Source organism: Rhamphochromis sp. 'chilingali' (genome assembly GCF_963969265.1).
Source record: "Rhamphochromis sp. 'chilingali' genome assembly, chromosome: 13".
In the NCBI taxonomy this organism is placed as follows: Eukaryota; Metazoa; Chordata; class Actinopteri; order Cichliformes; family Cichlidae; genus Rhamphochromis; species Rhamphochromis sp. 'chilingali'.
In genome coordinates this window covers 26152730-26176141 of record NC_137940.1, presented here as the reverse complement: position 1 = coordinate 26176141, position 23412 = coordinate 26152730, and the positions used below count along the sequence as shown (strand labels likewise).

Here is a 23412-nt window from a genome sequence, read left to right as displayed (position 1 = left end):
TCCTCACTGAGCTAACTAAAGTCCACAATCAAGCTAGTTAGCGGGAGCGATGTGGTAAACGCTAGCGGTGATGCACTAGCAGTAAGAGACCATGGACTAGCTCGCCCCCGTAAGATAACTCCAGAGGGTCTCGACAATCACTATAATCACGCAGTAGAGCGTTTCACCTGGATGTAATTAGCTTCTTCATTCATGCGCTCGTGCTGGTCCACGGGGGATTTTGAGCTGTGAGTGGCGGGCAAGCTCAGTCATCTGCTCGCAGGGGACAACACGGCTCAGTCACCGGTACGTTTGTTTTGTTGATAGCGTGCTAGCTGGCTAACAGTAACCAAGGGAGTTCAAATATTAACGTTTGAAGAGATATAAGAGGTGCGACGGAGCCGCAGTTGCAAGGATGCACTCGTAGTGTATACATACATGTACACATAAATAAAGTGAGAAGCGACAGGGAACTAGCGTGCTTCCGAGTACTGAAAGCTTTGTGAAGTAGTCAGAGAACGCTAACATATGTGTTTGGGTCACTTTTACGCTATTGAACTGCTGTTGTGTTGCTCAGGAGCCACCAGGTCCTAGTTTAATGGCTGTAGTCATTTAGAGTTTTTATTGGCACAATGTTAACTGAATGTTTCTCCTATCAGAGCAGCAGTATGGTGGTCCCGGACAGTGCCAGCGTGGTGCCTCAGCCTGACAATGGTAGTCCGACTGGCCTCACGGAAAACTCCGAGCCGGGGTGCGAGGTGGCAGGAGAGGGAGGTCAAGACCTGGCAGGGGTGGAGCTGGAGGAGGTCCGAAAGCTGCAGGAGCTTGTGCGCAGGTTGGAGGTTCAGAATGAGACCCTGCGCAACAGGGGAAGCAAGACCGTCATCCACAGAGGAGCAAACAGTAACCTCACAGCTGCTGTCAACATCAACAAGAGGCTGGCTTGTGAAGAGGTGACAAACTCCCACCTCAGATTGGAGCACAGCAGCAGCCAGCTGGACAGCAGGGACTTGATGCTGTCACCTCCTCAGGACAGCAGCAGTGGAGAGGAGATGTCCCCCTTGCCTGTGGCTAGCAGGCTGGAGGAAGAGGATGATGAGGAAGAGGAGGATCGGGGTCTGTGTGGCGGCTTCCTAAAGTTGACCAGCAGCAACGGAGCAGCACAGTCTCAGAGCCAGACGCCGGAGAGCCCGTCTCAGGAAAGTTATGAGTCAGAGACACTTGCAGAGAGCGACTCAGGGGTGGACCAAACTGCACTGGATGAAGTGGATGTCCTAGATTTGGATGATGAGTGTGCAGACATAGAGGACGAGGAGAGCTGGTACGTCTCATTATCGGCAATGCTTTCTCTGGGTGTGCTTTGATCCCACTTGTTTGGGTACAGCCGGCATCTATTTGTGGCTTTAACTGTGTGGCTAAACATGTGCAGCAGAGATGGGGATAAAAAGTGATGTTCGTACAGCAGCAGCTGCGAAGAGTTACCTCCAGGGGAAGCTGAGCTCTGAAGTCACATTTAAAGTTTCAGTCTATAGGTAGAGGAGCCCCTTTAGCCACATGAGTCATTTGTGCCTTTTCATTTTAACCTCTGAATTCTTCAGTGTGATACTCCCCCACAGGGCAGTGACTGTGTAGCATGAGGCTGTTTGGGTTTAAAATGAGACTCTATTCTGAGTTGATGCAGAAACTGTGGTTATTTCTTATCCCACACAAACAAAGTGGGATAAGAAGTCGACACCTACTCCGATTATCTTTTTGTAAGCAGGAGAGAAAGTATACAGATTCTTAGCATTTTGACAAGGCATAAAATATTCAAGCGCAATTAGGAGAAAGTAAAAGAAAGCAGAGTCAGTGGGGAGTTGTTTCTTCTGTCTCAGATTTAACCTTGAGTCCTCAGACTCGAGTGACATGTCTGCTACCTGTTTGACAGCTTAGTCAAACACAAAGGATGTTCTTTTTTTAGTTCTAGCTGTCTGACTCAAGCATAAATAAAAAGGGTCTTGTATCAGGTGAAAGACTATCCTGTTTATTAAAAAAGAGACCACTAATTTGACTTAACCCAGTCAGAATAAAAAGGATATATCTGGATGTAATTAATATTCAGCCTTTTTAAAGCCTGATCTGTTTTGAACCAGTGTGACCTTTACTTGTTTTGTTTAATTGGCTGATAGCAATTACCTAAAAATAACATTAATATGGGGCTATGCAGGAGATCAGTCTAGACATGAGTGTTCATTCTGTCTCACAGTATTGTCCTAAACAGGTAGCATATTGTGTTCACTTTAGCAACTGAGGATCTGGGGATTTAACAGCCAGACCACTCATGACTTATTTTCAGTTTTACATAATTAGCCATACCATATGTGCTTTGTGGGGTTATCATAGCCAAAACATTAAGTAATCCTAAACAGCAGCATAATCTGATCTGCTCCGGGCTGAGTGGGTCCGCATGGCTGAACTACTTTGGTTGGGATTGCACAGCATGTGATTTGAGCCCCCCCCCCCTTCCACCCTGTGTAATCACACCAGAACAGGGGGCCAAAACAGAAGGCAGCTACTGCAGTACTTTTATATTTATTGTTTTGAACCATTACTTTGTGAAAAGATTAGTAAAAGAAAACCATATTCTTGGGACAACATTTGAACTCACCAAGTTGGGTAATTTCTTTCTGGCATGTTTGTTTACTTGTTTTAAAAAAAACTAGTTCAGACTCATAAAACTCAGGGGCCTTGGCTTCAGTGCTCCTAACTTGCACTTGTCACGCTAACACAGTGGAGCAGTGACAAAGGCTGTTGCTGCTCTCGACTGTGAAAGCATAAATATGACACAGCTGAATATGTTTTGTAATAATATCACTTTGGGGTTTATTTACAGTTATTACAGGATTGGTTTAAAAGTGTAAGAGACTCCTCAGTGCCAACATTGTGTTACGGCAGCTGTTGGCAGTGTCCTGCATAAATGGCAATAGCAACACTGTGAGCAAAACCGCACTGTGAATGGATCAAAAGCAAACAACATTGTTCTGCATCAAACAGCGGGTTTGTGCTTCTACTAAGAACCACCCTCCCCTCCTCTCCCTGCGCAGAGAAGCCGTGCTCTCTGTGCAGGACGTGTGACCTGAATATTGCTTCCTGCATTGTCGCTCATTCCAGTGGGAAATGGGGTCCTTTTGTGTTTGCCCAAATGGGAAGATGATTTGTAGCTGATTGGTCCAGAACCAGTCAGTTTGGGCCCTTTTGTGTATCCGACTCAAAGCATCAGCCCATGTGATCAGCCACTTCAAAGCTTGTGGTGACTAAATGGCTGTTTGCTCTCACTAAGGCAACGTTGGACACATTGCGGAGGAAGCGTCTGACACTGCAGCTGCATAAAACTCATTTTTGGCTGACACTTTTGTCCTCAGTGGATATTTCTCATGTGTTTTTCATGCTGTAGAATGTAGCTCAAAATGATAGCGGGACTAAAAGCCACAAAACCGTTCCATCCACATCTGTGCTCAGCTGCTAATCTGAGTTTGACTCCGTGTTTTAGGCGTCTTTGGATGTGAATTTTGCATTTAACCAAAAGGAAATGAGGCAAATGTAAATTCAAGGTTGGTTCCGGCTTAAGCTGTGATAAAGATGTTCACAAGTACCTGCTTAAGATGATTTCCCACTCACTGTTTGCTTTGATTACATCATTGAAGTCAAACACAGTAACAGCCTGGTTGTTTGATGTGGGATCTTTGCTGCAGGATACTGTCCTTCTGTTGGGGAAAACACTGGGTGGCTGGGCGTTAGCATATCATGTGCAATCTGAGGAGAAAAAAACCATTCTGTTTTACATGGCTTTCACATCCACTCTTACCTTGCATAGCTCACACAGCAGCAGTTCACACTAATCTCCAGCTTGCTCCTATTTAAATGTTCTGCTTCTCAAATCCTGGCAAATACTGCAGCATGAAAGCATGATCAATATGAGAAGGATTAGACTGACTTCTTTATTCTCACTACTCTTCATTTCCCACATTTAGTGATATGTTTTTCTCTTGTGTGCTGCTTCTCTACAGGTTATATGTGTCTCCTAAAAAGCAGGTAGCAGATCCAGGGCCAGACTCTCCACTGAAGTGGTGTCGGCAGGTCCTTGACCATCGCAGCCCCGAGACCGAGATGGCTTGCCGGACTCTGATCAGTCGCTTGGACCAGAGTATGCAATTAGGATAGTTTACTATAACTGAAGAAAGTCTACTTTGTTTTTTGTTTTGTTTTTTCTTAAGAGTGCTGCATGGATGATGCATTTTTGTAGGGCCGATCCGGAAGTTAGCTTCTCCCTTTTTCCATGGCTTAAAGTGTTGTGCAGAAAATAGAGCCTGTGGGAACGCAGTCACCAAAAGTAAAACACTAATGTTAGGCTATAAAAAACAACAACAACAACAACAACCACTTTACCATCACCAGTGCTGAACTGTGTTCAGTGGGATTACTTTTAATGTCTTCCACAATTTCTGTAGTCTTAGTTAGCCATTTGTGAGCAGGCATCTTGTTCTGGACAAATTAAGGCTTGAAAATTTAGGAGTGGGATATTTATTCACATATTTATGTTTAGAACAAAATGTGAAAATGTCTAAAGCCTCTGCTAACCACAGAAGGTCTTTCCTTATTCTGCAGCGCTCTATTCACCCTCAGGTGCCAATGCTTAGATTACCAATCTTTCACGCTGTTGAACACTTTAAGCAAAAGAGCTTTGCCTATTCAATAAAATTAGTATCTGATGGTCTTTGATTTGTATCCCTGCCGTATGGTTAGATTATGGTTCAGCAGCACATAGGCAGCTTCGGCCTGCCAATCTACCTGCAGTTTGGTAGATGGGTGCTGTGTCAATAATATGTGGTACAACCGGTCCGTGGGCAATACTTGCTTATGCTGTTGTTAGTTCACCAACCATCTATGGAGAAGAGCAAAGTTTTAACATGCAGACAGCTGAAGTGAAAGAGTTTCACTGCAGTCACTGTCTGTACTTTTCTTACTCTTTTCTCCACACTTCTCCCATTCCTGGTGAACTTCACTATCATGTTCTGGCTCACTTGTTAACCAATTGACGTTTGACCGTCATCCACGTCGAGCAATGTGCATTTGGGGTTTTGGTAGACTACACGAGAACAGTGTGTAGGCAAATACCAAAGTAGACGGACACAACTGTGAACGGTGGTAGAATAAATTAAGCATTAGAAATTCTAGGCCTAAACCAAGGTTCAGCCACGTCATTCAGCACATTTAGCACCCCAGCTTTACTTACTGCTTACCCCTGCTGTGCACAGGGCTGTATAACAAAGCCTAAACACTTGCCGTGAATCTTACTACGCCTTTCAGTGTGGATCGAAGTTTGCATCTGATCCGAAACACCCCATTCATTATTAAACCTGCGAGCAGCTCCCTCATCTTACATGCTGCAAAACCTGAACAGCAAAGCTATTCACACCAAGGCTGAATGACTACATGAAGTCATGGGTGGGATTGGATTACCTTCCTCCCGGAACAGCTCGTGTTTTTAAATGCCAGCACCAGGCCACGTATCCACCTGGATCATTCAAGCTTCAGAACAAGTCATTTAGCATGCGAGGTGCATGAATCAAGTTTTTAAGAAAAAACAAACAAACAAACAAAACAAGAATTTAATTGAGAAATTTTAACTATTGTGAGAGCTTTTTCTGAGGACATTTTACAAGTAACTTGATAGTGTCACATTGTGTATACAATAAGTACTGGTGTATTTTCCTTCCTGAGAACATGTGATATCTCCTGCCCTGTCGCCCGCAGCATCTCGATGGAGGAACATGTACAGCAGTCCATCAGAGGCGGGCTCGGCGGGCTCAGGCCTGATCTCTCCTGGGTACCACAAATCAACTAACAAATCCCTACTAACCTGTGGCAGTTCAGGTATGGCATGACATTAACACACAGCGCTTCTCATTTTCCCTACAACACAACAGTGAGAATAACATCAGTTACTGTAAGGATGTGGGTCTCACAGTGGTCTGACTGGTTAATTTTAAGGACTGCTTTAGCATTTTTGCATGTTTGAGCTATTTTACATATACTTTACATCGCTGCAAACCATTCTTCAAAGGTTTCTGTAAATGTTTATTTCATTTAATAACTGTTATGGATAAAATTTGCAAATACGGTCAGAAACAGTCGATGGGCATTTGTCCACACATTTGTGTGCAGCAGTCACTTTGGTTATTTAATGGTATTAATTCCTTATCTTAAGTATATTAACTTCTCTTATTAAATTAAATCAAGTTGATCTGAGCCTCAAATAAGCTAAAACTAAGGTGTGCCCTGCAGATAACACTGGTGTCCTTTGGAATATGGTTAGTAATTATGTAAAGTGTATGTTGTTTGTGCTCCCGGATGGGGCACACACACACACAGACACACAATGACAGTGTTAACATATGTAATATGTATGGTATGCATAATTTTGTTCCTTGAACATGTGATTGCAGTTGTAATAGTTGCTTTGCACATCATTTCTCACAGTTTTTTCAGCCCAGCAATGTCAGTGTTGCTGTGGAAACTCCTTTAATAACAAATCTTTGCGTGAACTTGAAAGTGCTTGGAGTATGTGTGGTGATTCTATCTAATGCCAGACTTTTTACATAACCAAATGCTGCTGGGTGATGTCGCCTCGCATTCATCAGGCATGTGTCAGGCTGAACTTTGGCTACAGCTTCCCAGGGCATCATCAGCAGACTGGGCTTTATAGACCAGTGCTGTAGAACAGGCTGTGGGGAGACAAACTAATGTCAGACTGTTAATTCTAAAATTGTGGGCCCACTTAGATAAATTGCATATTTACTTTGTGATCTTGATGAAAGGTAGCACTGCATGCATTAGCCTGGGTCTGTTGAGTTATACCTCACAAAGCTCCATTTTTATCAGCCTGATTTTATGCTGATCAGCTAATGTCATGTTTAAAGTTGCCACTATCAGTATGCATAAGAATTTAAATATTGTGCTGTATTAATGAGTCATAAGGAAGTAGTAGGTTTTGGCTGTGGTCAGTATTCTGTCTATATCGGTGTAATTCAGCTTACTCTAACAGGTATTCTGCTTTGTTTAAAGGTGCCACAAGCATGCCCTCAGCCCTGAGTTCCCAGTCCTCCATAGACAGCGAGCTCAGCACATCAGATGACTCCATCTCAATGGGATACAAGCTGCAGGATCTCACAGACGTCCAGATCATGGCTCGTTTACAGGAAGAGAGTGAGTGTAGAAAGGTTATAGCATTTTGAGTGGCATCAGCTGATTATTTGCATTTATAGACGTCAGAGTCTCATCTGCAAAACTGAGTTTTGCTTGACTTTTAAGTTGTTTCATTTTGACCTGGTATTTCCGGCTCCAGGTCTGAGGCAGGATTGTGCTTCTAGCTCAGCATCTGCATCGCGCCGCAGCTCCACAGCGTCTCTGCAGTCCTTGCGCCGGGGCGGTACGTACAGCGACCAGGAGTTTGACACTTACAGCCTGGAAGATGAAGAGGATGACTTCTCCATGCCCCAGCGACGGCATCGTTTCACCCCTTCGCCATTAGGCTCACCACGGTGCCTCTCTCCCTCGACTTCTAACCACGGTCAGGAATACAGCAGCCATCTCAGGGCCCCACGCACAAAAGGACCCAGGCGGTCTCTCCAGGGCCCCAGTGCAGAGCTGCTTAAATTTGCAAAGAGTGAGGGTAGGCTATAACCAGTGATACTTAAGCAGTTTTACTCTAGATAAGGGACAGCCATGGAGATTCTTCTGTTGTGACAATATACATTTGATTGTAGTTAAGTGTGTGTGTGTGTGTGTGCGCGCGCGCGCGCGTGTGTGTGTGTGTGTGTGTGTTTCCAGAGGAGTTGAGGCACAGCATGCCTAATCTGGCTCCCCGCACCAGCCTACGTTCCCTGGAGGCAGTCAGAACCAGCCGCAGCATGGAGGCTAACCTCCAGAGCTCTGGCAACCGCATGTCTCCCCTGACTCACTCCCCCTCCACAGGTAACCCCTCCTCACCTGGTCCCCACCACTCTAGAGATGGCACGATACCACTTTTTTATGTCCGATACCGATATCATAAATTTGGATATCTGCCGATACCGATATGAATCCGATATAGTGTTTTTTAATCAACAAAACTGTTTTTTAAATATCTTGCTGCATTTTGTATAAGTTCATACTCAAGTTTAAAACAACAACTACACTAAAGCTATTCTGTTATACCTGTATGCAAAAAAAAAAAAAATTTCATAGTACAGCAATACTGATCAATCTAATAAACTTAGACCTACACCATCCTCCCTATTCTGGTATTTTAAAGAGTACTTAGCATAAATATTAAGCAAACTAACTAATAGGGTTCCAACTCCCAGCAACAACAAAAATAAATAAATAAAAAATAGGGAACCACCCCTCACCCTCCACCTCATGATGCTTAATCGACGTAATCAACCTTAATTTGATGCAGTGTGAAAAAAAATGCACAGAAATCAATTATTTCAAGAAATATTAAATAGATTCAACATCTTTCTTCAACAAAATTGCAGACTGCACAGATGGTACCTTCCCAAAGGAAAAAGTACTATAGCTTACTAGGGTATATATATTAGACTTAATAGTTACTATATACAGTAATGGACTTCTATTCATTTTGCATCAAATTAAAACTTTGGCTGTCAGATAATTATTTATTAAAATCTTCACCTCTGCATGATCACAGGAAGAGTTTGACCAATATATATGTCTTTGAAGATCATGAGCAATGTTGCAGCACAGGGCCTGTTTTTATTTAGGAATTCATATATTCTATTATTTATCAGTCTAACTCTGACAGTACCATGCAAGCCATCATCTATAGGTTTTCACTGGATGCTTGGTACTTTTTTAGTACCTACTTGGCTGGGGTTCCAAGCGATCTACGAGGTCACATCCAAATGTGACCTCAGCAGATTGCACGTCACTGATTGGCTAATCAGCGGCATCACTTAATGAGTCATGGGAGGGTCTACATCATAAAAAGGAAACTTTTCATGAAGTTTCCTTTTCAAAACCCGTCAATGAGGAAAATTGCTACAAAGAAACGACACTGCGGTCCATGAGTCTGACGAAAAGCCACAGACTAAGCAGCAGGTATAGCATCGCCTCGAGGTGCTACTTTGTTGTAGAGCTCGTGTCGCATACAAGTGATGTCACGGGATGTTTGCCCGTGTTGCTATAACGACCCCATGCACATTAGGTGGTACTCAATTGTAATGGAATACGGTTTGCGTCAAGCCGATCCGAGCAGGTACTAATGGAAAAAGGGTATACACTATTGGTCACAGCTACTTGCAGTTCCACAATTCTTTCCTCACCCTCTTCCCTGACATCCCCAGGTAACTTCCTTTCCATTCACCTGCTACATGACTGCACCACTACTCTGATAATTCAGTACTGTTTCCCTAAGCTTGTCTACAACTCCCGTGTACAACAAATGGCCTTACAGTAGCTTTTATTTACTGAAATTGTCTTAACGAAGTCATCTGGATTGAGATTTTGTTCTGTCACTCAAGGTATGGTTTGCAGTCGGCTGCGAAGCAGTGGCCAGTCTCCTCTCTCCCTGCGGACTCCAGTTAAAGCCGTCACTCCCGTGGGCTCTTTGGCAGGTGGTCGTCAGACTTCCAGAGGCCTGCCTGTTGTCCAAGGACAACAGGCAGGAGGGAGCCGCAGGGTCCAGTCGCCAGGTTCTGCTAATGGAGGAAGCTACGTACCCGGCAGGGCTTCAGTTGGAACCGGGAGGCCCGGGGTAGGACGAGGTCAGGCTGCGTCTTCAGCCTCCACTAGAAGTAAACTTTCACAGCCTCAGAGGAGGTGAGTGCTCCAAAAAACACTCTTAAAAGAGCTCTGTGTAATTTCAGGAAATCCCTCAGCTGCAAAGTGAACTGCAGTTAGTGTTCTACTACTCGTGGTTGCACACAGCTCATGCTTTCAGTCTGTGTGCAAACTAAGCACTAAAAACAGTGCGGTGTAGTAGTGCACATTTAAGGAATGGTGAGATGATGATGAGTATTTCCCATTATGCTATAGATACTTGGTTTCTTCTGTGAATTGAGACTAAGCTCCTCTTTTATTGACAGGTCTTTGGGCATGGCCAAAATCTCAGATGAGTCCTGGAAAGATGGCTGCTACTGAGGTCTCTTGGCAATGAAGGATGTTCACTGCTGCAAACATCACCCCGACTTCTCCCCGTTACCTCTAAATACAAAGAAAAACAGTCACTGTGTTCACAAATGTGTCATACAACCTCTGCCCCCCCCCCACCTTATTTCAGACTGGAGTGCTGGGCTGCACTGGATTTGTAGTTAATCTCTTTCCCTCGCATGAAACACTGTCAACCCACACAAAGAGAGGATGTGTAGGCAGACAAGAAGACATGTGCACACTCGACTTGTTAATACGGACCAAATCTGAGCTTCCAGAAGATATGCTTGTGTCAACTTTACTTATTTTTCTATGGTATTTGTGAGAAACTGCTGGAATATTAAGGGGTGTATTACTGTTCTGTTGATGTAATTGATATGAAGACAGTTTAAATGAAGATTTTTGCCAGTCTGTTCATTATCTGTGACTTACTCTAGATGAAGGTGCTGAGTATTGCATGCTTGGTTTTGTTTTTTTCCCTGAGCCCAAATGCCTTCTCTTCATTCTATACCTGCAATATGAGAAAACTTTCATGTCTCCCTACAATTATCTTTGGATTTCTGAATGTTTGAGTGGTTCATAGTGAAAATTATCTTTAGATTTGTGTTGTATTTGTGTTTTGCTGTTTGCTTACACGGCAACACAACTCCTACAAACCACACTGCCCTTACGAATTATCATAAAGAAGAAAAAAAACATGGGTTGTGCCAAGGTGCATTAGAGCTGTAATTCCTTAATTCCAAAAGTAATTTTAGGTTGGTAAAGGTACTGTTAAAGAGTTTTCAAAGCATTTTTACTGCATATCTACATTTCAATTTTAGTGTCTGTTGTTGGGAAACCCACTAATAACAAATGTTTATGCACAAAAGGCCTCCTGCCTTAGTCAGCTATGCACCCTCATGAAGAGTGCCTCTGAATAATTAGGAGCTGTTATGAAAACGATTAATAAAGTCTACCCTGAAACTCTAAATGCACTTCTGGTCATATTTAATCCATGTATGTTAAATCATGGTCTGTTCTGTATGAAAGGCTAATTAGTCGCACTATGCAGCACAAGCAATAGCAGCGGCAGTACCGTTACCATGTCCCGGATATTTCCTGGGTGCGTGACCAACCACTTCTCAAATGAGTGCTCAACTACTACCCACCCCTTGTGACAAAATGGCCTACAGGCCTCATCTTCGCAGGCAAAGTCTGAGCGCGCACACAGTACAAGCACATAAATGTTTATTTTATTTGTTACTGTGGTAATGTTTGAATTTCGCTCCTCTGAGCCCGCTTTAAACATGTCCCGATTAAGAGAATGACTGCGTTAATGTAACTCTGCTCTCTTATGCATGACGCAAATAGTAAGGGATCAGCGGTAAACGAGGCCACGCATTGTCTGCCCCCCGCCCTCCCTCTGCTTGTCAGGAAGCAAGCTGATTGGCCGAGGCCTAGCAAAGAGTGCCCGGGGATCCAAAACTGCAGGCCGCACTTAGCTTACCGTCAAAAATAAACCAAAAAAATAACAGACAAATCCGAGAAGGGGGAGAAACGCCGATAGAGTCAGAAGACAACGTTATCAGGTAAAATTATTCTGAGTCGATCAAAAACGAGTGTGGAATAAGACGCATGGGCCCAGTTGGACGTAGCGGGCCTCTTTCAGCCTTTTCGAAAAACAACATGGAAGATAATGCGGCACAAGCTGCACCACCTAGCTTAGCAGGCTAGCTAGCTGACCGGACGGCAGTCGTCGCACAAAACAGAGCGAATTGCAAAACTAGTGATCTCATTGGTCATCGTGGTTTGTTGTATGCGTTTGGGACTACATATGCATTATAACGTTATGTGTAACCGTTGCTTACATCGACGTATTGGACTGGTTATCGCGCTCCTTGAATTAGCCTTTATGCTAAAACAAAATGGCGCTTTGAGACTCAGCCCTAGCTTCCTTGCTAGTTAGCTCCGGTGGGTGTAGGGCGGTAGCCATTGCATAACTGTGGTAGTTTCAGTGGCGGCCATAAACTCGGGAGCATATGTGATTTTTGTGTAGATACTTAACACTTCAGAAACGATTAGTGCAACGGAACTGCATTTGTTTTGTTTTTTTTTACCCCAAAAGGATAAATATGTGAAAACTAGCAGCCACAACACCGCTACAGACAGCTGTAAATACATTTGCTTCATTTTAAATCGTCATGTGACGACAGTGCATTTCCTCCCACGAAATTAAGCAGGAGTCCTTATCCAAAAGCTATCAGAACCGCTGCATGCGAGCTCGCCCGCCCTGCACACTGAGTCTTTTGTCTCTGCTGCGCTCCGGCCATCAAGCTCAACCAGCTCCAGGTGTATATAGCGATCTGTCCTCAGGTTGAAGCTGCATGTAGTACCCCTAATTGGCAGCAGAGGGAGGCAGTGGTCAACAACAACAACGACTGTCCACGGTTTAAAAATAAGTTTGTGTTCTGTATTTAAGGCTTACGGAGGTAGATTTTGCAATAGAGACTAGTGCTTTTCTTATGAACCCAACGCCAAATATTTGTGCATTTCTGCAAAAAATGAACAGCTGGTGTTCAGTTATAATCCCAAGCTCATGTGATAATTGTATTTTCTTTTACTTTGTCAGAATAATTCAGTATCTTGATGGAAGGAAGCACATCAGATATCCTGTTGGTTTTATTGTAAAAATTTTCTGTCGTCAAATGTGAAGGTATGTAATACTAACTGCATTTTTTTCCTTTCGGTTTTATTTTTAGCAGTGTATATGAAGTAAAGGTTAATGTAATCTGTGCTGCAATTTTCAGTCTGTTTTTACGGAGTGAAGACATGGATCAAGGAGGAGGGGTGTTAGAGCTGCACACTCAAGAGCTGAAGATGCCCCATGCTATGATCATGCAAGATTTTGGTAGGCAAATTAGCAAGAGAAATTAATACACGTGTTGTATTTGGCATTTAGCTGGAGCAGGGCGATATGACCAAAAATATTTTATCACAATATACATTTGGAAATTTGCGATAACGATATAATTGACACGAGACAAAATACTTTACAACTCCACAACTTTATTAGTGCAAAAAAAAAAAATCCCCATCAATGTATTTTCACTTAAACAAGCAGCTGTTTTTTATGTGCAAGTTATATAAAAATTTAACAGTGCAAATGCTAATTCCTCGCTGACAGTTTAACCCTTTAAGACCTACCATAGAACCAAGTCCGCCAGAGCTTATATTATATTTTTACATGCTGTGGAGCCATTTTTGGGAGCATTTCAAGTTGCTATACATCAATACAACCATTACAGCCCAGATTTTAATAATATGTATTGGTCAGAAGGTTCCTTTGTGAGTGCGCATGCGCCATTAGCGTGCTGCCTGCTGTAACCCCTAATTTCCCTCGGGATGAATAAAGTATTCTGATTCTGATTCTGATTAAGTGCATAGTAATTACATAAATTGCAAAAAAGTGCAATAAACTACAAAAAAATTGAAAATCGTTTTTGCTTTTTTAACATATATTTGTAGTTAGAGAAATTTAAGAGGCTTATCCCTCAAAACTGTAAATACAAAAAAGTTGCACAAAATAGTTTCCCACCACAGGAAATTTATTTTGAGTGTCTTCATAGTTTTATTTTTGAAATACACCAATTTTTATACACTGCAGGAAAAACAAAATTAAATATTATACTGCAAATTTGCAAAAAAGCAGCATATGCATCAAAATAAACTATTTCCAGCAGTGCAATATGAGTCCTCAGCATCCCAGAAACGACACAGAAAGTCATAAAGTCAAAGATAACTTTTAAAAAGACCAGTACAGGCCCTGAGGCCCTCATGGTAAAAAAGACTACAGTTCCGCAAAAATGACGTCACTTCCGGTTTCGGGCAGGTAATGGCGGAAATGCAAAAGTTCGCGCTGACGTCTATTCCAACGTAGGAAGTGTTATGAACAGCTGATCGGATCGGCAAAGCGTGTTTCTGGAATATTATGTTTTTGTTCCTGCAAGCGCTTTTTATGCAGTTTTTGTGGAAGGAAACTGTGACCTAGGACAAGCTGATGGCATAAGATGTAAGTACAACTCCTCCGGTTTCATATGCAAAAAAATTTTTTGCGCTAGCTTACGTGGTTGCAGTGCTACTGGGATTTAAAAATAGTTACGCAAAACAGAGCGTGTCCGCTCCGATCGGCTCTAAAGGGTTAACCAAAAGGCATTTCCAGTGGAAATTGGCCGACATATCCTCAGCATAACCATGTATAATATCCACAAAACCTAAAAAGAGGTTATACGCACACAATATGGTAATATTATGTTGAAGCACTACATATCACTCCGCGAGGCTCCTGCCTACGATAGCCGTAATGCTCCAACAATCCATCAAGCGGTGCGGCTTCGTAGCTTAGCAAAGTCGTACTGAAACATTTGACAGATTTTCGAGCGCCGTGTACCACATAAAATCGTTTCGAGGTCAGTAAACACAACCAGAATTCATACATAAGGCACACGGGATTATAAGGGGCACTGTCGATTTTCAGAAAAATCAAAGGATTGATTTTAAGTGTGCGGTATTTTCCAAAAAACACGGTAATAACGACAGCCCGCTAGGATGCTCTACCAAAAATAGTGCTTTGTTGTGTATCTGACAGACGAAAGCTAAACCAGTTCCACACCACTGAAATTGCAGCATTTTTGCAAACCAATTCTGGTTCATCCGTTTCATTCAACGCTCCGGTTTCGCTCTTCTTATTCTCCGTCGCCGCCATGCTTTTTCCGCCATGTGCTTATGAAAACAAAGGCACTGCGCATTAGGGCTGGGCCATATCATACCGTTCACGGTAATACCGGTATAATTTTGGGCAACGATAGAAAAATGAAATATCGCGATAGAATATGAGTAAAACGCGCATGCGCAGTGCCTTTGTTTTTATACGCACACGTCGGAAAAAGCATGGCGGCGAAAGCAAATCGTTGAATGAAACGGATGAACCAGAATTTAGCTTTCATCCGTCAGGTACACAACAAAGCACTATTTTTGGTAGAGCATGCTAGCGGGCCGTCGTTATTACCGTGTTGTTTGGGAAAATACCGCACACTTAAAATCAATCCTTTGATTTTTCTGAAAATCAACAGTGCCCCTTATAATCCCGTGTGTCTTATGTATGAATTCTGGTTGTGTTTGCTGACCTCGAAACGATTTTATGTGGTACACGGCGCTCGAAAATCTGTCAAATGTTTTAGTGCGACTTTGCTAAGCTACGAAGCCGCACCGCTTGATGGATTGTTGGAGCATTACAGCTACCGTAGTCAGAAGCCTGGCGGAGTGATATGTACTGTGCTTCAACATAATATTACCGTATTGTGTGTGTGTGTGTGTATAACCTCTTTTTAAGTTTTGTGGATATTATACGTGGTTATGCTGAGGATATGTCGGCCAATTTCCACTGGAAATGCCTTTTGGTTAAACTGTCAGCAAGGAATTTGCATTTGCACTGTTAAAATTTTATATAACTTTAATGCACATAAAACAGCTGCTTGTTTAAATGAAAATATATTAATGGGTTTTTTGCACTAATAAAGTTGTGGAGTTGTAAAGTATTTTGTCTAGTGTCAATTGTATCGTTAGTTATATCGTTATCGCAAATTTCCAAATGTATATCGTGATAAATATTTTTGGTCATATCGCCCTGCTCTACTGCGCATGCATGTTTTACCCATATTGTATCGCGATATTTCATTTTCTTATCGTTGCCCAACATTATACCGGTATTACCGTGAACATATGATGGCCCAGCCCTACATTTCGCTAATATTTAGAGTAGAGATGGACCGATCCGATATTACGTATCGGTATCGGTCCGATACTGACCTAAATTACTGGATCGGATATCGGAGAAAAATAAAAAATGTAATCCGATCCATTAAATATCACGAAAGCACCTCACAAAACTTGCAACACGCCGTAACTCACCTCAGAACGTTAGCACGTCGGAGCAGTGTGGTCACGTGATAGAGCGGCTGTGGCATGCGGGACCTGTCGGTGGTCTGGATAGCATGTGGAGCTTCGCTAGCAACCCGGCATTTCATCTCCGACAAAGTTATCCCGAGAGAAGTAAAGCAAGTGTGTAAGTCCATCTCTGAATGTTTGTAAAGCATTCCTGCATTAATCTTAACAAGCGACTGCCTCTCGCTCTCCGGCTGCTACTTCAATCGTGAAACTGCTTAACGATCAGCTGATCGGCTTTTCTGTCGCGAGTCCGTGTCTCTGGTTTGCTTTTGGCCCACTTTGCACCAGAAAGAGGAAACCAGTGGCTGAACAACAGCAGCACGTTTAAGCTTGATCAGCTGTTGTTTGAATGTATTTAATATTACTTTCTACACCAGGATCTTTTTCTATGTAGCTGACGCTGGTAACTGTGCAGGGGCGGATCTAGCAAAGTTTAGCCAGGGGGGCCGATAGGGCATGAACAGGGAAAAGGGGGCACAAAGACATACTTTTCTTTCTTATTCTCATTTAAAATGTCGAGCTTTTAATAAATAATTATCTGACACCCAAAGTTTTAATTTGATGTAAAATGAATAGAAGTCAATTACTGTATATAGTGACTATTAAGTCTAATATATATACCCTAGTAAGCTATAGTACTTTTTACTTTGGGAAGGTACCATCTGTGCAGTCTGCAATTTTGCTGAAGAAAGATGTTGAATCTATTTAATATTTCTTGAAAAATAATTGATTTCTGTGCATTTTTTTCACACTTCATCAAATTAAGGTTGATTACGTCGATTAAGCATCATAAGGTGGAGCGTGAGGGGTGGTTCCCTATTTTTTATTTATTTTTGTTGTTGCTGGGAGTTGGAACCCTATTAGTTAGGTTGCTTAATATTTACGCTAAGTACTCTTTAAAATACCAGAATAGTGAGGATGGTGTAGGTTTAAGTTTATTAGATTGATCAGTATTGCTGAACTATGAAATATTTTTTTTGTATACAGGTATAACAGAATAGCTTTAGTGTAGTTGTTGTTTTAAACTTGAGTATGAACTTGCAGACTTGCAAAATGCAGCAAGATATTTTAAAAAACAGTTTTGTTGATTAAAAAACATTATATCGGATTCATATCGGTATCGGCAGATATCCAAATTTATGATATCGGTATCGGTATCGGACATAAAAAAGTGGTATCGTGCCATCTCTAATTTAGAGACCAATTTCCCAAAAGGCGCAAGAAACCTGAGTGTCAAGCTAAATAAGGAAGTCAAAGTGACATCACATTGTCATTAGCAAATTTTAATCGTATACTAACAAAAAATGACACTCTTTCACAATTATTTGACTAATATCAAGCTTTAATTGTGATTTTTAAAAACTCTTTATATCATCAGTTGCAGGCATGGGGGGTCTGGCTCACATTGATGGGGAGCACATTGTGGTGTCGGTGCCAGAGGGTATGCTGCTTTCTGATGTCATGACAGACGAGGGCATCCTCCTGGAGCACGGACTTGAGGTGGAAGGTCTGGAGACTCAAGTTGTTCAAGGCCTGGAGACGGAGGTAGTGGAGAGCTTACATGCAGATGTAGAAGGCTTGGAGGCAGAAGTTGTTGAAGGGCTACAGACACAGGTGGTAGAGTTAGAGGCTCAGGTTGTTGAGGGCCTAGAGGGAGAAGTGGAAGTGGAGGGCCTAGAGGGAGAAGTGGAAGTGGAGGGCCTCGAGGCGCAAGTGGTGGAGAGCCTGGAAACTGAGGTTGATGTGGAGGGTCTGGAAGCTCATGTTGTTGAGGGCCTTGAAGAGGAAGTGGAGGTGGAGGGCCTAGAAGCTGAGGTTGTCGAAGGGCTGGAGGTGGATGTGGAAAGTCTGCAGTCTCAAGGTGTGGAGGCCCATGAAATGAGCACTGAAGACATGGTGCCTTCAGAACACAGTGTAATCATGCCTGAAAATATCCTGGGGACTGAAGTTGCAATAGAGGAAGCCCTGGACGCCCATCACCACCATGTTCTGACCTCAGACCTCATACAGGACGCAAACCACCATCATGACGACATGCCAGACCAGGTGTTTGTGGCAGAGCTGCTGTCTGAACACCAGGACAACACACTGGACCACCAGCTTGTGTCTGAAGGGTTGATGGTGACCGAGGCCAATGCCGAGACCATAATCCACGAACAGCTGCCAACTGAGGCTGTTCCCCTACAGACAGATGAGGATGATGATGCAAGGAGTAGCTCCGAGGATTACCTGATGATCTCCTGTAAGATATCTTGGCACATAACACGGCAAAGATTTTTTTATAAAGTTACATTTTTTGCATAACCATTGGTATTTGTTTTTGTTTTTTTTTTTTTTAAAGTGGATGAAGTGGGAGAAAAGTTGGACATAGGGGACACTCCCCTTGAGATCAGCACTGAAGTAATGGAAGACAAGGACTCCAAAGAGGAGGATGGCTCTGAGGTCATAAAAGTCTACATCTTTAAAGCTGAAGCAGATGATGATTTGGGTAAATGATCTTCAGTACGGTACATCCAGCCATGTTTGTGTTAAAAGTCATATGGGTCATTGAGTTTTTGGTGTTTGTTTTTTTTTGTTTTGTTTTTTTTCAAGGTGGGACAGAGGTAATAACAGAGGATGATTACCAGAACGGCCATCCTGATTTGGAAGCAGCTTCATCGGGCAGACTGGGAGTTGGCCGTGACAAAATGGTCTACATGGCAGTCAAGAACCATCCAAAGGAAGAAGAGGATGATGAGGATGACAGCGATGATGATGAAGATGAAGACATTGGTATGCCCTTTATATGAAAGGGTTAGATGGGTAATTTTTCCTAAATTAGTAGTTTGAGATAAAACCATGTTCTATGACTGCTGAAATAGATTATTAAGAGGAAGATGCTATGCTGCAGCATTACTGTTTAAATGAGATGCTCAGCAAGATGATTTGGGGTCAGTATGTGTGGCAAATGTGTTTAAAAGACGACTTAGCAGTCAGAGTTTGTTTTGAAAAGTATCAAAGTAGAAATAAGGCAAGGTCATCCATTCTGTTGTTATTGGGGTGTTATGTGCTGCAATGCCTGTGCAGGTAATACAATTGATCAAGTGAAGAATGGAGCAGCTACACCATTTTTGCAAATCCGTGAGGGACTGGGTGCAAACCGTGCTCTCAAAACCAAATCGAAGAAGAAGAAGAAAGGCGAAACACGGCAGTGTCAGACTGGTAGGATCAGCATGTCATATTGATACTGATACATACCTTAAATTGATAATTTTTATCTGTGTTGTCACCAAGTCTGAATGTATATAATTTTATCATTCACATTCGAGGAAAACTTAGAATAATAATGGTTGATTGCAATGTTGCATACTCTCTCTTTTTTCAAACTTCTCTGTCCAGCTGTTATCATTGGACCAGATGGGATGCCTTTGACCGTCTACCCTTGCCACATCTGTGGAAAGAAGTTTCGCTCGCGGGGCTTCCTCAAATGCCATATGAAGAACCACCCGGACCATCTGCTCAAGAAGAAGTATCAGTGTACAGACTGCGACTTTACCACCAACAAGAAAATCAGCTTTCACAACCACTTAGAGAGTCATAAGCTCCTGAGCCACAACAATGAGCGATCTCCAGAGTATACAGAGTACGCGCGGCGCTACCATGAGTCTAGCCCACTGGGCTCAGACAAGCTCATTGTCAAGGATCGGGAGCCCAAACTGCATCACTGCAAGTACTGCGATTATGAAACAGCTGAACAGGGCCTGCTCAACCGTCACCTGCTGGCTGTGCACAGTAAGAACTTTGCACATGTGTGTGTTGAGTGCGCCAAAGGCTTCCGTCACCCATCGGAGCTGAAGAAACACATGCGCACCCACACAGGCGAGAAGCCCTACCACTGCCCGCACTGCGAGTTCCGCTGTGCAGACCAGTCCAACTTAAAGACTCATATCAAGAGCAAGCATGGCGCAGATCTGCCTTTCAAGTGCAGCCACTGTCCCCAGGCTTACGCTGATGCACGGGAACTGCAGCGCCACATAGAGATGGTGCAGGGCCACAAGACCCACCAGTGCCCGCACTGTGAGCACAAGAGCACCAACTCCAGTGACCTGAAGAGGCACATTATTTCAGTTCACACCAAGGACTTCCCCCATCAGTGTGACGTGTGCGAGAAAGGCTTTCACAGGCCCTCAGAGTTGAAGAAACACGCGGAAACACACAAAGGCAACAAAGTGCACCAGTGCCGGCATTGTAACTTCAATGCACCCGACACTTTCACCCTGAGTCGCCATATCCTATCCCTGCATACGAAGGACCTACCCTTTAAGTGCAAGCGCTGCCGGCGAGGCTTCCGGCAGCCCGCCGAGCTGAAGAAGCACATGAAAACGCACAGTGGTAGAAAGGTATATCAGTGCCAGTATTGTGAGTATAACAGTACGGACGCTTCTGGCTTCAAACGCCACGTCATCTCTATCCACACCAAGGACTACCCCCACCGCTGCGACTACTGCACCAAGGGCTTTAGGAGGCCTTCAGAGAAGAGCCAGCACATAGCCAGGCATCACAAAGACATGTTGATGTAATGTCATTGCACACAAACACACTCCTCTTTACCGAGTAAATCTGTGTCACACACACCCAGAGGTAATTTTAGTGTATTAACAAAGAAATAATGGATGCAGGCAGTTGATGAAGAAAACAACATTATAATTGCTGTTCTGTGTTCTGTGTCGTTTTGGGTCTAAACCTCCTGCCCCCAGGAGTAAATGCAAGAACACGTTTTAGGATGGGGGTTAAATCTGGAAAAAAAACAAAAAAAAAGACAGTGTGTACACTGAGCGGGACAGTTGTAAATTGTCTTCGGTGGCAGAAAAAAAATCACATATGAACATATATTCAGGGTTTCAAATGTCTATATTTTTATACCCACTCAGCTGAAATGCTGCAAGATGATGACTGTGTCTAGTAAAACAGAAAAGCGGTGTTTTGGGGACGTCATGCTAGTTCTCCAGACGATGTGGAACGACTACATGAGAAGTTTGCCTCCATAGTACCAACTAGTATCTTGACCTCATGAACCAGCTTTTACCCTGACATTTTTTTGTTTTTTCTTTTCTAATGCTATCTGGTCTTTAATGAACAGAGCCATTCACAAGTTCAAAATGGGTTCGTCACTGATGTTGAGACATAATGCATCTTGAAAAATATGTTTCATTAAATTTAACCGTTAAACTCACATCATTTTGGATTTTCCTCTCAACCCTGAACTCTTGGAGCCCCATTAAACGAATCGTGTATAAAACAGTATAGACTATTTTCAGTTAAATACGTCTTACAAGTTGAATCAGAAATGCTACTCTCTGGTCAGCAGAGTCTAGCATGGAGCAGAAGGGTGGAGTTGGTATGTTAGAATATCCCTTTAGTGTACACATCTCTGACTGGTGTATTATTATTATAATTATATATGACATTGACAGATGGTTGGCTTCACATATAATAACCAGTGACTTGGTTACGTGTGAATGCCACTGTAAGTACGTGTGATGTTACCTATGACACAGATAACCATTTGATAGCAATCATGCCTTACATCCGTTAGTCTTTATCCTTTAAGCACTGATGCACACCGCTAATCAGAAAATAAGTGATTTTTAACTCTCAAACATGCTGTATCAATGCCATTCTCTCAGAGATTATGTGTTTGAGTCAGTAGAAAGCACTTTAATAATTTTGTTTTTGTATTTTAATGACATGTATGAGAGTTTATTATCTGGGGATATGTATAGATAAATAGATAGAAATATCCCAAGATATTAAACACGTACAGAGCTTTGTGAGTGGGTAAAGGTAAAGATTGTTTTTGAGTGTTATCTCTAATGAGCAGCGATCATTACTGCATCACAACTGAATTGTCATTGAAAGTGGTGGGTGAAATCGCTTATTGTTTTGTTCTATGGATAAGTGATTGGGTTTTGTGTTTTTGTTTGTGCTCACTAACAAGTTTCCCAGACACTAGCCCTACAATCCCAAATAGCCCGACCCAGTCCCAAGCACGGGATTATTTCCTTCAAGTCATTGCTCATCATATTGGCATTAGTCTTTAAAGTATGCACATATGCTGTCTCCATGAAATTAATTGTGGTATATATTAAAAAAAATCCCTGCATTTCGTGTACCTTAGTCTATATTTTCTTTCAGTCTGATTGTGGATAAACTACTGGTGGGGAAGAACCAAAATAAACAATTATCTTTTTACCCTTTTTGTCCTTTCTGTCTAAAAAGAAGGAAATGTTAAAAGCTAACAGGGAAATTTACACATAGCTACTGTATTACCAGTAAATCAGTTTGGCTTTTCCTTATTTTCCACGTCAGTGCTTCACCTAGTCTGCGTCTTGCATCCTCGTTTCTCATTAAGATTTTAATACTCAACTTACTGCCAGGAGTACATGAAGGATTGGCGTTATAACTCGCTATTTATCCAGTTTGCATCAGTCTATGTCTTTATAGGACCTAATGATTATCTGAGTTGTAGCTGTCTCTATCAGTTTCATGTACATAGTGCATTTTCAGTGATTGTACAACCATCAGGCATTAATAGATGATGAAATATGGAGTAAGCTTCAGCAGCTCAGGTCTAGAGATTGATTGCTAAAGAGAATTCAAACTTTCTCTGCTTCACGAGCTCGTCATCCCACATAATTGTGCTTAAATGTAGGATTTACTGTGAGAAGGCAGAGCAGCACCGCACTCTCCCAGAATGTATATTTTTCCACTTGTGTCAGCACAGAGAAGCTGAAGAGAAACCTGAGCTCCCTTTGGCCAGGCTGCTTTATTTAGTTGTTTTTTTTTTTTAACTACTACGTCGGGATCCTGCAACTTCAAGAGCCTCTTTAACTTGGCAAGTAGATCTGATACATACTGTACAAGCTGAGATGCTTTAAAGAGCGATCATAGCCTTGTTGGCTTTGTGCAAGGCTGAGACAACAGTGTGGGGAAAACTACCCGGCGCAGTTGCACAATCCTCAAACATGAGGTGAATCTGAAATAGTCGTCCCCAGCAGGATAGAACCACAGAAGCGAATTTTAGCTTGTTTTATGAACTCGTCGCCTAACAGTCTGCTTATATCTACATCATGTGTGGGTCACAAAACAGGTTTTGTGCGCTGAAATAAAAAAACAAAACTAATGGTCCTAGTGCAGTTTTATTATTACAGCAATTTACTGTTAATATAAGTGCCTGAAAGTTAGACAGACTGTAATAGTCAAATTTTTCAAAGAAGCTTT

At 42.5% G+C, this 23412-nt stretch overlaps 2 protein-coding genes across 3 annotated transcripts; both read left to right on the top strand.

Annotated features, from left to right (window-relative positions):
- LOC308408882 (SLAIN motif-containing protein-like) lies at positions 1-11737 on the top strand. Of its 2 annotated transcripts, none has more exons than XM_080901317.1 (9): positions 1-285; positions 644-1300; positions 4026-4162; positions 5773-5892; positions 7084-7224; positions 7364-7690; positions 7849-7992; positions 9543-9840; positions 10107-11737. In XM_080901317.1, the coding sequence occupies exons 2-9, from the start codon at positions 648-650 to the stop codon at positions 10159-10161; spliced, it is 1875 nt and encodes a 624-aa protein (XP_080757443.1). In that variant the 5' UTR covers positions 1-285; positions 644-647; the 3' UTR covers positions 10162-11737. The 2 variants fall into 2 exon arrangements, with proteins under 2 accessions (XP_080757443.1, XP_080757442.1); XM_080901316.1 differs by having other exon boundaries at positions 2-285; positions 639-1300.
- znf711 (zinc finger protein 711) lies at positions 11684-22383 on the top strand. Its single transcript, XM_080901315.1, has 8 exons — positions 11684-11738; positions 12779-12862; positions 12957-13057; positions 17531-18394; positions 18494-18640; positions 18745-18924; positions 19219-19353; positions 19531-22383. Exons 3-8 carry the CDS (start codon positions 12979-12981, stop codon positions 20709-20711), a joined length of 2586 nt encoding a protein of 861 aa, XP_080757441.1. The 5' UTR covers positions 11684-11738; positions 12779-12862; positions 12957-12978; the 3' UTR covers positions 20712-22383.
- The last annotated feature ends 1029 nt before the right edge of the window (positions 22384-23412 follow it).

Coding starts and splice junctions, on each gene's coding strand:
- LOC308408882 (XM_080901317.1), top strand. CDS start 648: ATGGTGGTCCCGGACAGTGCCAGCGTGGTGCCTCAGCCTGACAATGGT. Junction 7,225..7,363: donor GGCTCGTTTACAGGAAGAGA/GTGAGTGTAGAA, acceptor TTCCGGCTCCAG/GTCTGAGGCAGGATTGTGCT. Junction 7,691..7,848: donor TAAATTTGCAAAGAGTGAGG/GTAGGCTATAAC, acceptor GTGTGTTTCCAG/AGGAGTTGAGGCACAGCATG.
- znf711 (XM_080901315.1), top strand. CDS start 12,979: ATGGATCAAGGAGGAGGGGTGTTAGAGCTGCACACTCAAGAGCTGAAG. Junction 13,058..17,530: donor TATGATCATGCAAGATTTTG/GTAGGCAAATTA, acceptor TTATATCATCAG/TTGCAGGCATGGGGGGTCTG. Junction 19,354..19,530: donor AACACGGCAGTGTCAGACTG/GTAGGATCAGCA, acceptor TTCTCTGTCCAG/CTGTTATCATTGGACCAGAT.